General features: G+C 43.0%; 1 protein-coding gene across 2 annotated transcripts in view; it reads right to left on the reverse strand.

Moving 5' to 3' along the window:
• The window catches only part of TEF (TEF transcription factor, PAR bZIP family member), a 29499-nt gene that overhangs the window by 7673 nt on the left and 5034 nt on the right, over positions 1-16792 (reverse strand). Inside the window, exons 1-4 of one of the 2 annotated variants that reach the window (XM_035127523.3) lie at positions 7877-8189; positions 5041-5367; positions 2972-3192; positions 1137-1348 (exon numbers count right to left, since the gene is read on the reverse strand). In XM_035127523.3, the coding sequence (XP_034983414.1) occupies positions 1137-1348; positions 2972-3192; positions 5041-5367; positions 7877-8012 (896 nt within the window). In that variant the 5' untranslated portion in view covers positions 8013-8189. Of the gene's footprint in view, positions 1-1136; positions 1349-2971; positions 3193-5040; positions 5368-7876; positions 8190-16792 lie in introns of those variants that run through there. The other variant, XM_035127525.3, reaches the window with a different exon arrangement.

A 16792-nucleotide genomic window follows, 5' to 3' on the forward strand; every position in this document is an offset into this window, starting at 1 on the left:
GCAAAGCATCACTTTAATGGGTCTAAAGCAGGCATCCCCAAACTTCGGCCCTGCAGAAGTTTTGGACTACAATTCCCATCTTCCCTGACCACTGGTCCTGTTAGCTAGGGATCAAGGGAGTTGTAGGCCAAAACATCTTGTGGGGGGCACAGTTTGGGGATGCCTGGTCTAAAGCAAGCTCTTTCAGGACTAATATTATCCTACAACTGTAGGTCACAAATATTGTAATATTTTTAATAAGAATAAGAATATACTCCTTTGAAGAATAAGAATATACTCCTTTGAAGAATTAAGTGGAGGAATTTACTATAATGAATTGAACCTGTAATTTAAGTGAATCTGGTTATTTTCTCAACAGCCACTCATATTAGTTTAAAAAAACTAATGTAAGTGATTTGGAGACAAATTGCTTAAATGAAAGTAAAAAATTCCAAATCAATTAAGAGGAAATGCTTCCATTTTACAATATGCAAAGGAATTTATAAAATTTTGTCCAGAAGTAATACACCCACAGCAGTGTTGTTTGGACAGGTACACAGCTGATAAGGTTGCAATCGAAACCCCACTTATTTGTAAGTCCCACTGCGTTCAACAGGACTTACTTCTGAGTAGTCACGGTTAGGATTGAAGCCAAAGCCACATTTCTGCCCAATAGAATCAAAAGGCCCAGAACTGAAAAGAAGATTCATACTTGTTCTCAAAGTAAGAGAAAACTATCAGTCCTGCACATCATATTATTTAATATGTATAACTTGGAAAAGGGAGCAATTACTTCAGCATGATTCCTTCCACATTGTATGATTTGTTTTAAAGGAAAATACTTTTGAACCATTTGCCTTCCATTCCAGACATGACAACAGTAAAATACCCTGCCAGTCTAGCGACATAGACAGATTTATTCCTCAAGTCATCAAATTAGTGTTATTTGATTAGCAACACCAAGTTCTTAAAATGTGTTAAATTTGTTTTTTAAAAAATATTAAAAATTGGCATATTGCAACACAAAGATCAGAAAGCTCCTGACCAAGTTGTGTCAGCAGAAGTGAATCCTGTTCAGGGTTACAGAACAACCGAACTACAAACATCAGTCTCTATTGAAACAGAGTGAGCAAAGTAAGGGAAAAGGGTTTGCTTACAAGGGTCCATATCTGCTCTCATATTTAGAGACAATGTTCTTGCATTTTCCCATTTCCTTTCGCAGCTCTGCCACCTCGGTCCTCAGAGCTGTATTCTCCTTCTCCAGAAAGGCAGCTCGGACTGTGATCTGGTTCTCTTTCAGGCGACGAGCATCACGAGATCGTTTGGCTGCCACATTATTCTTCTTCCGCCTAGTCCAATATTTTTCATCCTAGAGGGGAAAAAATCAGTTCAATAGTGAAATACTTCAGGTATCAAAAAGCCAATAAGTACCTATTATATGGCCTCTTCTTATGACCAGCTATGCAACCCAGCCTAGCAAGAGTTATCTATGCCCTAGTAACTTCCAGAATAATTGCTGTGTCTCATATGTGGGGACTACTCAGAAATCTGGCACAGGAAACAATCTATTAGATTGATCAGTCCTGAGCAACAGACAGAACACATCTTAAAACAGCTCCAGTGGTTACCATCCACTTCAACAGCTGGGTTTACTTATATAACAGGATTTAGTGGGACATACTGTATTTTTCTGTGTATAAGACTAGGTTTTTCCACTAAAAAATTAATGTCAAAAATTAGGGGGCGTCTTATACATGGTGGCATCCTATAGATGGAAAAATATGATAATTTTGCTTTATTAGATCATAGAATCATATTACTGTAGAGTTGGAAGGTACCCAGAGGTCATCTAGTCCAACCCCCTGCAATGCAGGAATCTCAACTAAAACATCCCTGACAGATGGCCATCTAACCTCTGCTTAAAAACCTCCAAGGAAGAACAGTCCACCAACTTCTGAGGGAGTCTGTTCCACTGTCAAACAGCTCTTACTGTCAGAAAGTTCTTCCTGCTGTTTAGTTGAAATCTCCTTTCTTGTAACTTGAATCCTTTGGTTTGGGTCCTACCCTCCAGAGCAGGAGAAAACAAACTTGCTCCATCATCCATATGACAGCCCTTAAGATATCTGAAGATAGCTGTCATATCTTTTCTCATGTTTCCTCTTTATCCAGGCTAAACATATCCAGTTCCCTCAACCATTCCTTGTAAGGCTTGGTTTCCATACCCCTGATCATCTTAGTTGCCCTCCTCTGCTTAAGTTCTAGCTTGTCAATATCCTTCTTAAATTGTAGCACCCAGAACTGGAAACAGTACTCAAGATATCGTCTGACCAAGGCAAAATAGAGTAATTCTATTACTTCATTTGATCAGGATACTATACTTCTGTTGAAATATAGTGGTACCTTGGTTTGGAACCACTTTGGATTACAACTGTTTTGGATTACAATCATGTCAAACCCAGAAGTGTGTGTCCCTTTAGTGTATTTAGATTACAACCCATTTTGGGGTGGAGGCCCCATTTGTTAAAGTGCGCCTTGGATTACAACCTGCTTTGGTTTACAACCGGACCTCCAGAATGGATTATGGTTGTAAACCAAGGTACCACTGTATAGAAATATGCCTGACCAAATGCTGATGACCTTTAAAAAATGTATCTGCAAATAACATGTTTATGTGTATGTTAACACACACACACACACACACACACACACACACGGTAGTTGCTAGAGAAGGATGAAGGCATTTTCACATTGCTCATACCTCTGTACCAAACATTCAATACAATGGGTCAAAAGGGGTCAGCTGATTTACCAAGGGGGGGGGGGGGCTGTAGGAAATTCCAGTACTATGAACCAGAACAGTAGTGAACAAACCAGCTCCCAATAACCTTTTCATTATTACCTCCCATCTATGCAATAACTCATTCTAAAAAATTATACATGAACACTATTCTCTAACTCACATTCTAACACTGTGATAAAAACCAGGTGTTACCTTTTGGTCTTCCGGGACAAAGACTTTCTTGGCTTTTTTAATCATGGGTTGTGGTTTCAGGTCCTCTTCAGCAAACTTATGCTTTCTAGGGTTGAAGAGCTCACCTCCTGGAACACTGGACAGCACTAAATCAGCAGGGTCAGGGTTGAAATTCACATCAACCTCAACACACTCGGGATCAACAGGGCTGGGAGTCAGTCTCTCGTTATCTGGTGAGGATTCTGGCAAAGAAAAAAAATTGAAGCAGGAAGTCAGTGTGAGGAAAATAGCAACAAGGAAACAAAAGGGTCAAAAGCAGCCCCCCTTTATTTAACGCCCCCCATGTACATGGCACTTTACAAAGGAGGATATGACATGTCCTCATCCCAAGGGACTTCTGGTCTAAAGCTAGACACAAAGGCGACACCCATGGGAGAGGAAGGAAGAATGCAAGGGAAAATGTGTGATTTTAGTTACAGATCCTTGACCTTAGTTACAGGGGGGTAATTAAAAGACCACAGGGAGAAAATCACTATAAAGCAGCCTTAAGGCTGTGCTGTTGTGACAGGAGTTAGTGCACCCATTTCATCCCACCAAAACACCCTGATACTTGCAGCAGGAGCTGGGATACAATCAATTTAAGGTCAGTTAACAGGTCACCTAGCTAATGTAACTCACCAAAAAAAAAACCCACATCAATCCATGGTATTTTGGAAATGCACCTAAGATATACAAGGAAACCTGGACAGCAGCAAATTGAAAGATGACAGCAAAACAAAAAAGTACATTCCTTCTTCTAATTTCAAGCCACAGGACTGCCCCAGCCTGATTGGAGTCCCATACAAAAGATAGGTATGAGTGTGCCTATGAGTGAGTGCAGAGGAGGCTATTAATCCCAATTAACATCCTATTAACAATCCAGTAAGAATTTGTTCTGAATCTGGGATGGATGGGGTCATTCCCAGAAGCCAGCATCTGCAGCCTTCTTGTGTTAACTGCCACAAACTGTGCACTAGCTTATATGCAGTAACACCTACAGGAAGAGTGTAAAGACAATCCTGTTAGGAAATACACACACACACACACCTTGTTCATCTGTCAAATAAGATTAATTGTTTATGAAAACAGCTAACAAATCCATGCTTTCAAGAAAAACAATTCCTCTCAATATCACGTCTGCCAAAGCAGATAGCCAGACATGCAGGGTATTAATGTGCTCTGTTTCGTCATGTGAAGGATAACATTTTGCTATTCTTCACTGTCTGGATAGTAATCTATGAAGAAGAGAACTCGAGTTTGTGAAAAGATATGTCTATTGGTCAGAAGATGTTGGGTGTAGCAATCCTGACTGGGTCTCTGCACATTTTCAGATGTTGGATAGAGATGACTTGCCTAGCCTGCAGGTAAAGGTTCAACAGAAGTTTCTGGAAAACTTCTATCCTAGAATTTAATCTCATAGTACAGAGCATAATCTTGCATGCTAAATGTTTTCAGAGTCATGCAGAATATGAAATACCAGGAGTATACTTTTTGAAAGTCAAAAGATACATTCCCTCTCTGTGGTGCAAACTTGAATGGAAGACCACCCCACAAATTGAAGTACCCTTTTCTGCTTCACATACATCTCCCAGCAACCATTTATTAAGCTACCTGCTGTGTCAAGAAACACAAACACATACAGGCTTTGTAAAAGAGCATGCTCTATCTGAAAGTACAGCTCACGTAAAGCTTAGAATAGACTTACACTACTATCCCAACATTAGGGTATGTCTCTGTGCAAAGGTTCCAGAAGCACAATTAATGCAATGGAGGTCTAGTTCTAATGTTACTTTCATTCATGGGAGGGCACCCAAAAGTCACTTCGCCAGGGCCTCTGTAGCTGATGTCGTGTAAAAGCAATGCACTAGCATCGCTAATGAGCTATAGTGCAGAAGCAATGCAAGTTACACGGACAAGTTTAAGCCGACTTGCTACAGCTGTTTTAAACACCCACCTCCACTTTAAATGAAAAAGCATTAAAGCACAACAGGCAAATATATCATATTGATTTTGTGATTAGGAAATATTCAGATTGGCAGTATTACACATACCTGCACTTGTGGTAGTTTCTGATGGCTGGAAAACCACTGTGGAAGATGATGAGAGTGGGGTGGTAGCAGCAGAAACACTGGCAGGTTCTTTTCCTTCCAACTCAGCCACAGGCAGCAGTGGGTTCTGGTTCAGATCCAGGTGAGTAGGACTGGAAGGGATTCCATTCTCCAACAGGAACTCATCCAGATCCATGTACTCCAGGTGGAAAGACTCCCCATCATAAGGAATTGTTTTGTCCCAGATGGGAGGCATGAGGGAGGCAGAGACTGCCATTGTACTAGCAGCTGCCGCTTCATCTTCCTCAAGTTTTTCCTTCTTCTCTTTATCTAAATGTAAAATTAAACTATGCTTTAAATCTTATGGAGAATTATAATCATGGTTAAAACATATACACCACTCAATTACTCAACAATATCAGGTCCAATACACTTATCAGAAGGCACTTGCTAGGTGCCAGAACAGAACCATTCAAGATTAGAAACATCCCTTTTCAAATGGGGGCAGCAATTATTCACAAAATGCAACACTGGACTTTGAGACTAAGCTATCATGAATGAACGTTGGTGTGCACACTCAGCACATAACTATAAACATCTATGTTCACAGCCAACCTCCGGCCCCTCAAATCACAGCAAGACCGTTAAAACGCTGGATTCTAAGTAGTTTCACCAACGTGAGTGTTTACTTTGTCTTTCTTTGATGCTATGGTAAACATGCACTAAGAAGCCACAACTGGCTGACTCATATCCTCTGCGTGTTTGGAGACATACATTTCCCTTTTATGTGTTTATATCCAGTCACCAGTGAGGATGTGGCAGATAAGCAGTAAAAGTGTAACCATCCTAAAAGGGAACAAGACATTATGTCCACATAGTGTTAGTAAATCACATGAAGATAAACATTCTAACTTTCCAGCTACTACTGCCATGTTACATTTTAGAAGTTTATATGTGATCAACATATGACAAAGCATTTAAACGTGTTTCTTTGACAGTGTGTTTGCATGTTTACTCAGAAATAAGCCTCAATGTATTAAATGGGACCTACTCCCAATATAAAGAATTGCAGTCCAAAAACAATAAAAGGGGGAGAAACATTTGTCAATGTTTAGTGACATGGAGACAGGCTCTGTACATGAATCTCATCTTTTTTTTTTATTAGTGGTGGCCATTCAGGAAATTGTGAAACACTGGAAGAACAGCTCTAGGATATATAATACAGTGGTTCTCAAACTAACCCAGGATACTTTCTGCCAAACTTTCCCAACTGGTGTGGACAGAAGTGCAATAATAATTAATATGATGACTGGAAAAACCCAGTGTGTGTGGACTCTTATACAGCAACTGTCCACACCCAAACATTAGATCTGAAACAACCCCTCTCTGGACAACCTATGAAAAAAGCTTGTTTGGCTGGCTGAAGTGGTGGTGAAGGGGGAGAAGAGGGTTTGCATAAAGTAGAATTTTAATAATTCTACTCAAATGTTGTCAGCTACTTATGCTACCCTATTTAGTCTGTAATAGTATGTATGATACTTGTTTTCATGTTTTTCTCCTTTGCTTTAACTGAAATGATTAAGAAAAGAAAAATGACTTAGGAAATCAGTTGACTTCTGAAAACCTATGTAGATGTAAGAAGTTTTACAGTATTACAGTAACAGAAAACAATGGCAAGAATTAGGGAAGCGCTGCAGCAGGCAGAATGCTGGAGCATCTAGTTTGCATGAAGTATTTCAAGTGATAAAAGAACCACTTTCCCATAAGATTTTAAACAAAGCTATACTGCATGCTTCACCCAATACAAAGGTCACATACTTTTGGGTGTCCATTATTTTGAGTGTCAAATCTACAGCACTCCAGACCTTCTGCACAGGGAAGGAATTTTATCACTGAGACTACAAACCAGGGAACTTTGTAAAAACAAAAACAGGGCTCCAGTGAACGTCCAAAACTGGAGAAAGGCTAACATTTACTACTGAGGTTAGCAAACTGTCCATTGTAGATTTTCTTCTTATCGACCATGAGTAAAAATCTACCATCCATCCAGATTCAGACAGGTGTTGTGGAACCAGGTACATTGCAAGAGACAAATGCAGGTCAGCCATCCTTGCCACATCTACAAAACGAGATTTACATTCACATCCATCTTGGAATGCTGATGGAGAAATGTGCATGCAGGTGTGTCACTTGGGAAGGGCGGTTCCAGAACACGTATGCATGCTTACGTCAATCAGGAGCACCTCCATCTGTGGATTACCACGAAGCATCAAAACAAACAGGGCAAATGCTTCTCAAATGCTTCCCCCTCCCTTCCCCCCACGCGACTCAACCTTGAATATTTGCAAACAGTAGAGTATTCGCTTGAAGCCCTGATGAAATCCCTATCTGTTATCTCCAGAGCGTTTCTCTGGATCGGGCACAGGGCGGCACAGGGAAGAGAGCCCCAGTCCTTTCCGTGTGTAGTTTTGGCAGCCGTGCTGCTACTGTGGTTATGGGGAAACGGGAGATCAAATCCACCCCTTAACGCTGCGGGAGGAGCCGTTGTTTTGCCTCCTCCGCCACGACCCCTTGCAGTACCACCCGATGCATGTTTGCACAGCGAGGCTTACTCCCTCGTAAGTGCGCAGAAGGGGCTGGTGCTGCTCATCTCAGGCACGTAAACAAGCCGCCCGGATCATAGCAGGCGAAGGACAAACCGGGGCGCCAGAGCGCCGCAAAATGGATGCGACTCTGCCCTGCTCCTGCTGCTGCGTGCGCCGTTCCCCTCCAACCCTCCGGCTCGCTCCGCAGCTGCCGCCCTCCCCGGAGCCCCCCGCGCTCCCGCCGCCGCTCTCACCGAGGCGCGTGTCCCGCGGCGGGTTTTCCATCAGCTTCTTCAGCACCAAGGGGAAGGCGCCCGTCAGGCCCCGCTCTTGCTGCGCGGCTCCCGCGGTCCCCGCCGCCGCTTCTTGGTGCACGGCACGGCTGGACATACTATAGCCAAGCGGTCGGCGAGCGGCGGCGGCTTCCGAGACACCCCCACCCTCCCCGTAAAGGCCCTGAGAGGGGCGAGTGGTAGAGGCGGCGGCGAACGAGGCCAGCTGAGGGGGCGCCCGCGAAGGGAGAGGGAGGGGCCGACCCGCCACCACTCGACACCGACGGCGACGACTGCGCGTGCGCCGCTCCGGACGGCGGCTTCTCCGGGGGCCCCCGAGGCGCTTTTACTATTCATGAGCCCAGCGTCGCCACCCTCACGTTCTGCGCCCTGTGATTGGCCAGGGCCTCCAGAAAGGCGGGGCTGGCCGCCAGGCACGTGCAACGGAGGGGTGAGTTTCTTATTAGCATGGGGGGGCCGCCCCAGGGGGGGCCCGCCCCACGCGCTGGCGGGTATTGCTTTGCGCGCGGCGCGCATCTGCGGCTCTGACCTTAAGTGAGCCTTGAAGCGAAGGGTGCGCGCCAGGGGAACCAGCAGAGGGAGGCGGCGGAGCCCTTTTTAACCTGCGTGGGAAGAAGGCGGGGGGGGAGTCGAAGATGAGGGGACCAAAGAGGTGCCGGGACGACGGAGGGGACCAGCGGGGCAGCCCCGGAAAGAGGAGCTTGGCGTCTTTAGAGGTCACAAACCTCGCCGAATTGGAGGCGAGCAAGCGCATTCACAGGAGGAACAGCAGCAACAATGAGGCTTCCAAAAGGGATCCCCTCACACCCTCTGCAGGAAAACACGAACACGCACAGTTTGATCTTTCACCTACCATACACACCCGTACATCTCTGAACCTCGTTTAAAAATAGCACCCACCCATTGTCATAGAATCAGAGAATCATAAAGTTGGAAGAGAACCGAGGGTCATCTAGTCCAACCCCGTGCAATGTAAGCATCTCAGCTAAAGCATCCATGGCAGATAGCCATCCAACTAAAAACCTCCAAGGAAGGTTGTCAAGGCTTAAAAAGGAAATGGTCAGTTTCTCCCCACTGTTTCAAGTGGTGTTTGCTGCACACATCAGAGAGGCGGCCAGTGTCTTCACCCAAAGCACATTACTTAATGTTCCTTGTCCCTGGAATTCTCTGAACTCCTTTTTTATTTTAAATAATTTTTATTAAATTCTATAGAAACAAGACAAACAAAACATACAAAATAAACTCTGTCCCTTCATTTTCCCTCCACCCCCAAGACCACTTCTGCCACCAGTGGTACCCATGGGCATTGGGAAACAAAGGGGTCCATTTTAAGCTGGGTTTGACCTCCCCCCTCCCTCCTCCCCCCTCACCCCCCCTGCCACTGAGAGGACAGGGGCGGAGGATCTCTGAGGTTTGGTTTTCCCCCCCAGCTAATTCTCAACCTAACAATAAAACAGCAAATAGAAAAAGAAAAAACAAAAAAGAACCAAGAAAAAAGAAAAAGAAAAAATATAAGTTCCCAAATCTTATTTTCTTAACAATTTGTTTGTGGCTTCCTCAATTCTCTTCCTCCTGGTTTCCCTAACTTCTTTAAATAATTATGGCAGGTTTACTCTTCTAATTCAAAATCTTATTCTTATCAAATTAACTTAATCCTCCTCCTTCTTCATGCTGCTCCCCCTCCGAGTCCCCTCCTGCCACGAGGATAACCCGAGGGGCCCAGCACTCTAAAGGTTCCATTTTTGTGTCTGGGTTTCCTTCTACCCCCCTCCCCCCCCTGAGCACCCCCTGCCACTGGGTGCAAAGAGTAAAGAGAGGGAGACAGGCAGCTCTCTACCCAAACACCTCTCTAAACACAAAAAATATTAAAAACAAACTCTAAAATATTTCCTCAACCATTCTTCTAATCCCTCCAGAAAACTCCTAACCCTAAACTTTTGAAAAACTCTCCTTCCCCCTTCCCAGTGTCTTTTCCCCCAATTGGATCAGCATTTCCTTTAACAAACCAAGGTTTCAGAAACCGTTATTCACCAGCCAATAAAAAAACCTTAAACTAAAGTTTTCAACCCACACCAGTTCTTTCCCACTTCCCCTTCCAGGCCTTTGTTCCCCCCTCCCCCTGCCTATCCCTTCCCTCACTAACACCTTTCCACATTTCAGTCCCTCCAGGGTCCTCATTTCCATCAATCTTGACTTCACTTTGCTTCTCCTCATCGGACTCGTCTCCTTGTTCAAATCTTTGTTTTTCATCATCCAACACGTATTTTTTTTTGGTCCAAATCACTCTCCAAATTATCATCAAATTGTTGTTCCTCACACATAGAGTCAGAATCAAAGTTGTCCTCTACATCTTGATCTTGCATCTCAATCTCTGTTGCCGTTGGATTCAAATATTGCCGTTCCTTGTAAATATCTTCCCATGTTTGTAGATAGTTCAGCACAGCCTCCTGGAAGGCTCGAGAAAACTTTGTTTTCATACTTCACTTAACCACAGGCAGACAGGAGATAAGGGCCAAAGGGTACTGGAAAATTCCTCTCTATCACGTTGTCGGCTCCATCTTGGCTGATCTTCTCCTTTGTCTTTAACACCATCACAAATCAAATTAAAGTTCCAATTAAATTACTTCTGAATCATCTTCAATCAGTTTATACAATCCACAACAATAAAGTCGATTTTCTTTAGTCTTTTAGCAGTTTGACAGCTGTCAAAGCACCTTCCTCTTTATTAATGCTGAACCTCAAGTGGTACCGACACCGGGGGCTGGGAAGGTTTGAAAAAGTCTTTCTTTCTCTCGGGTCCACAATCTGAAAAACTTTTCCCCTTTCGGCTTGAAGATATTTAATGCGCCTCCCGATTGACCATTTGGAAGAGATCGGCTTCCGTTGTTTTAAATCTCTTCCTATCTTCAAAATTGATATTTTTAAAGTCCAAATAAAGATTTAACTTACTTTATAGAAATCTTTTATTTTCTTGGAAGAATCCGCCGCTTGCAGGCTAAGGACTCGGAGCTTCACTTCAAGGAGGTAAGATGATACCCAAAAATGGCTCCCGCGACTCCTCTCCGCTGGCTCTTGATCGCTCTACGGAGCTCTCGGGCAGCGGAGGAATCGCGTCCGGAGCAGACAGCTGGGCGGCTAAGTCACCGGGACTCTCTACCCGGTGTTTTTTCGGGGAGTCCGCTCGCTCTGCGGACTCCCCCCCCCCCTCCACAAAGCCAGGGACTTCAGAGCGCGAAGTCCCTGCGTCCTATTCCACCGGCGCGACGGACCGGAAGCCGAATTCTCTGAACTCCTGTTCAAGGAAGGAAAGTGTATCAAAGGAGTATTTCTCAACAGACTGGATTTAGTTAATGCCATATGCACCTGGCTTTAAACACCAGTTGTTGGAACAGTGGACTAGTTCATTTACAACCAGGCCAGGGGGTGGCAGTGCTTGTCATACTTCTGCTCCTTAGTCCCTGTGTTGCCTGTGTAGAATTTAGCAGGGAGGAGGCTGCAGAAAGAAACCAGTACTGTATTAGTTGCCTTCCCTTATTACTGGCTCTGCCTCTGCCTGCCTGCCAAAGGCTCTGGCTCTATATACCATGGGTAGGCAAACGCCTTCTAAATCCGACCCGCAGACAGTCCGGGACTCAACGTGTTTTTACATGAGTAGAATGTGTCCTTTTATTTAAAATGCATCTCTGGGTTATTTGTGGGGCCTGCCTGGTGTTTTTACATGAGTCGAATGTGTGCTTTTATTTAAAATGCATCTCTGGGTTATTTGTGGGTTATAGGAATTATTATTTTTCCAAAATATAGTCCAGCCCACCACAAGGTCTGAGGGACAGTGAACCGGCTCCCTGCTGAAAAAGTTTGTTGACCCCTGCTATATACTATTGGCCTCTTTGCCTTCCACCCTGCAGATCCCAATGGACCCCAATCTCCACTGGGTAGGAGTGCACTAGAGCCAAAGTAAGCAATAATGAGTACATATTGACAGTCAGAAACAATAAACAATTCTTATAATTACAATTCAGTTCACATAAGATGACACAATGTGAATGAAAGTAAGATTTAATTCACCCATTGTTGGAATATACAAATTAATATCTAGAAGATAATCAGGATAATCTAGAAGATAATATAATTCTGAAATGCACTAGAATCTTGGAAGACACACTAGCTTCAAATGTGCCTGTAAAATTCATCTCAGACTCATGCCTAAAAGTCTGCGAACCTAAATTTCTAGAGCTGGGAATGCCTTTGTGTCCAATCCATCCCTTTGGGAATTAAGATCTTGAATTTAGGTCCCACTAGTGGCATTATGGTAAGTGTTATGACATTTTCCTGCCAAAAAGATGCGACAGGCCAAATCACCTGAGGTTTTCAAGCAAACCTCTCTCCATCAAACTTTTGTGTTCAGAACTATAATGTGGCTATTAGTATGTACCTAGTGTTTTATATATGCATTTGGCTTTATGTATATGTATTGTTAATTTGTATTATTTGCTTTCTGTAAATCAGTTTAAGTGCTGTTTAGCAGGAAAAAATGTTTTTAAAATAATAATTTACAGTGAAAGCCTATGCCTACTCAGAAGTAAGACTCATGAGGTCAGTGGAATTTACTTCAAAATGAGTATAGAATTGCAGCCATATGTGTCCCTACTCGCGTCCTGAAGACTTTTCAGAAACAATAGAACAGAGTAGTCTAAAATCACCTGCTGCTTGTGATAGAAACAAGCAAGCAGAGGTTTATAAAGTCAAGAGAAGACCTTTATTTTCATAGTTGCAGGCCTCTCTTCTTCCAGTGGGCAGAAGCAAACTGGAAATTAACTGAAAATCCTTGTTGTAATATAAATGTTTTAAATTTCTACTTTTTATATGCATGTAACCTGTTTCTCATTTTTGCAGTCTTGTCTTTGGTTCACTACATTCACATTAAAAAGTCCTCATAAAAATTGACCAGCATTTTTAAGTGAGTTTGTTTTCTAATATATGTAATGTTTATGCATTTTTGCCCACTATATTGCATTATGTCCAACCAGAAGCTTTTGCAGGGCAATACTGAAAGCACGATTGCATGTAACCACCCTGACGCCACCATAAATGTAAATAATATGAAAGCATTAAAAAAGGACATACCGTATTTTTCCACGTATAAGACTAGGTTTTTCTCCTACAAAATAATGTCAAAAATTTGTACATGGATACATCTCCCCCCCATTTTCTTAAATTGGAGTCCCCAAAAATAGGGGGCACCTTATACATGGGAGCATCTTATAGTCGGAAAAATACATTATTTTGCTACTTTTACAAATGGCTACTGTTTGGTTCAAGTACAGTATGGCTTATATTGGTCAACAACAGGAGTCACAATATTGCCTTGCTCTCAGTCTACCTAATTACAATCAAGCATAAAAAGCTGTTTTATTATATTTATGGCTAGTAAAGCTTCTAGAGTAGTTTGAGGCAGCTTGAAACAGGCAGATTTCCTTGGGCAGTGTGTTTCTCAAACTAGGCTGGGACCCAGCAATGAGTCAAGGGCCACTTTCAGGTGGCCGTTGGTGCCACAGCCTGTCCTTTGCCTCCTCACTGGCCTGGGATTAGAATGGAAGGTGGCAAGAGAGGGGAGCTGTTAGAGGAGGAAGAGGTGAATGCAAAAGGATCAGTGAGAAGGGTGAAGGACACTGAACATTTGAAGTCTGGTGGGATAAGGTACAAGTTGAGTGTGGAAAAACCCTTTTCACTTAAAGCCACTGGATCAGCAAATTCTTCCTAATATGGAGTGGCTGAGTCACAATACCGCCATGGCAACTGTCCTTACTTAGCTTGAGGAAAGCTGAATTATGGAACTTCTTGCCACAAGGAAAAAGCTAAGGCAAAGAATTTAGCAATTTCAAAAAGTGGATTAGGTATCAGTAGAAAGTAATAGTAACTGCCAGTTGATTATGCCAAACTTTACTTCCACCTGCCACTATTTTGGATTTTGCTTGGCTCCATGTTGTAGTTTGTGGGCCTCAGTGATTTTCAGACATCTCAAGTAAGCCCTGGGAGTAGAAAGCTTGAGAATCCATGTCCTAAGGTACATTGCTACTAAAGAAACCATGGTCCCTAAAGTCAGACCATGATTCTCTCCTGCATCAATTTCCTCCAGTGATCTGTTCCATGATCAGCTACTTCTGCATTCTATCTGGAAGGTCCAGCTGGACATCATCATTGCTGGGACTGGTGACATTGAAATCCCTCTGAAGGTTTGCCGTTTTCAACTGTTTACAAAATGGTTGGGAGAGGAATTATCCCTCAACATGAAATCTGGAGTTCAGACTAATAGGATTAGTGGTAATAAGATTTCCACACAACATCAGCACCTAGCATATTCTAGTGCACAAGGACAACATCATAACCAGGGCACATGTCATCTGGAGATTTGCGACAAGGTGCGTCATCACTCTGCAGACGACACCCAACTCAGTTTATCGTTTTCATCAGAGATTAGGTGAGGCTGCAAAAGTGGTAAGCTGGTATTTGGAGATAGCCATGGACTGGATAAAGGCCAATAAACTGAAACTCAGGTGCGGTTTCTGTTGGTAGGCAGTTCATCTAGCTTAGATGGTGTTGTTTAGCCTTTTCTTGGCGGGGTTGTACTCAGACTACAATCTGCAGCGCTGATAGATTTGGTCTTATATTTAGAGACCCAAATGACTTCTAGCCATAGTTATGTTATAGGAACATCCAGATTTGACTGCTGTAATGCACTATATGTGGTTCTGCCTTTGCCGAATACTTAGAAACTTAAGTTAGTACAAAATACTACATCAAGATTCGTAATTGGCTGGTTGAATGGATCACATCCCAGCAGTCTCAAAACAACTGAAGTAGTTAACAATCAATTGCCAAGCACATGGCTTTTTATGTTTATAGCCCTTAAACAGCTTAGCACTGGGATACCAGAAGGACTGCATGAACCTGCCCAGATATTAAGGTCTTCCTCAGATGCTCTTCTGAGCTCCCTTATCTTCAGAAGTGAGAAAGGAGGTGCTAGATTGTCCAAGGTAGAAGAACATAGACATCCAGGCTACTAGCCATTATCCTCCTTTAAAGTCATCCAAGTCATCACAACATATCATGAGAATGAATTTCATAGCACAGTGGTTCTGAAACTTTCTTCTCTGGGCCACACTTTCAGAATAAAAATTTGTTCGCACCACCGATTAGTGTGTGAGTAAGAAATACATTGGGGGGGGGCATACCTCATGGCAGTGCTTGATTTATAACATAGAACACAACTAGTTTATAATATGATCATGGGACATCCAGAAAGTATAAAACAATGCAGCTACATAAGAACATGAATCATTCCCTAAATAAAATATTGATTATCCTTGAATCTTCCTGCCATATTGCCATCCTCTCCTGCCACACCAGTGTGGCGTACCACAACCTTTGAGAACCACTGGTCTAAGTATATACAGTGGTACCTTGGGTTACAAACGCTTTGGGTTACAGACTCCGCTAACCTGGTAGTAGTACCTCGGGTTAAGAACTTTACCTCAGGATGAGAACAGAAATCACTCGGCTGCATGGCAGCAGCGGGAGGCCCCATTAGCTAAAGTGGTACCTCAGGTTAAGAACAGTTTCAGGTTAAGAACGGACCTCCAGAACGAATTAAGTTCTTAACCCGAGGTACCACTGTAATGCTGACTGGATGATCTCTATATGTTTCGTCATGCTCCTTAAAAAAAAACCAACTCTAAAAGGTTAGTGAGACAGGACTTCTCACCCTTGCAGAAGCCATGCCACCTCTGCTTCATCAAGAACTGTTATTCCATATGCAATTGTGTCACATTGCGCAGTTTTCAGTCCTCATGTGTAGAGCAAAGTATATGTTTTTGTTAGAAGATCAGCAATTCACATTTGAGTTTTTAAAGAACTCTCAGGTGGATACCACCTGCACCCGGCAATTTGTGAATTTTAAATTGTCCATATGGCCTAGAACTTCATTTCTTGTTTAGTACTATTTGCTTCAGTTCCTCAGACTCTCATCCTGCTATAGTTGGTTCAGGTGATCAGATCTGCCCTACCTCTTCCACCATGAAAATAGATGCAAATAATTCATTCAGTTTCTCTGCAATCTCATTTTCCTCCCTTAGCACACCTTTCTCTCCCTTATTCTTTCTAGCCAGTTTCCTGCTAGACGTTTCCTGCTTCTAATGTGTAGTTTGTTGGTCTTCGTGTTTTCTAGTGATCCTTGAATGGCAGGCTAACTGCAACAGCTTGGGAAGAAAAACAAGTACCACTCTGAATCCAGGAAAGGACAAGCAACATTCTCCAAACCCCATTATTGAGGGGGCTGTGGAGATCAAAGCTGTTGTCACAAAGAGAATGGGAATGGGCTGACAGACAAAAAGTGTTCAGTCATGTGGGAAGTTTTAGGATGAAACTGAGCTTGTATAGAAGACTGGTGGGTCTGCATACCGTAGGAGAAAATATAGAGAGAGGAACCGCCAAACTTCATAGAGCTGTTCTTTTAACTGTGCTGACCTTCCATCAGGTGTTAGACTGATACTCTCAGGCTTGCTTTCCTCATTTTCTTCTTCTTCACCTTGGGAGAGGAGACATCTTTGTACTGTATGTCTCTCCTGCTGAGAACAAAGAGGAGGCATGGTTCTTTGTATCTCCATCTTAGTTAGACAGAAGAAAGGATATTTCCTATCAGGTATGTTTCCCCTTTAATAAAGTTAGCTTTCTCATTTTCCTAAACTCAAGAGTATCAGTGTGATTATAAACAAGAGCAAAGTGTGCTCCTCCAGATCAGATCAGCTTCCAATCTGTGTATTAATCCTGCACAAATATTCCAAGTGAGTTCATACTGAAGGAGCTGTAATCATGGACCTT

This window comes from Zootoca vivipara, chromosome 9, assembly GCF_965207765.1.
Source record: "Zootoca vivipara chromosome 9, rZooViv2.hap1.1, whole genome shotgun sequence".
Taxonomy (NCBI): domain Eukaryota; kingdom Metazoa; phylum Chordata; class Lepidosauria; order Squamata; family Lacertidae; genus Zootoca; species Zootoca vivipara.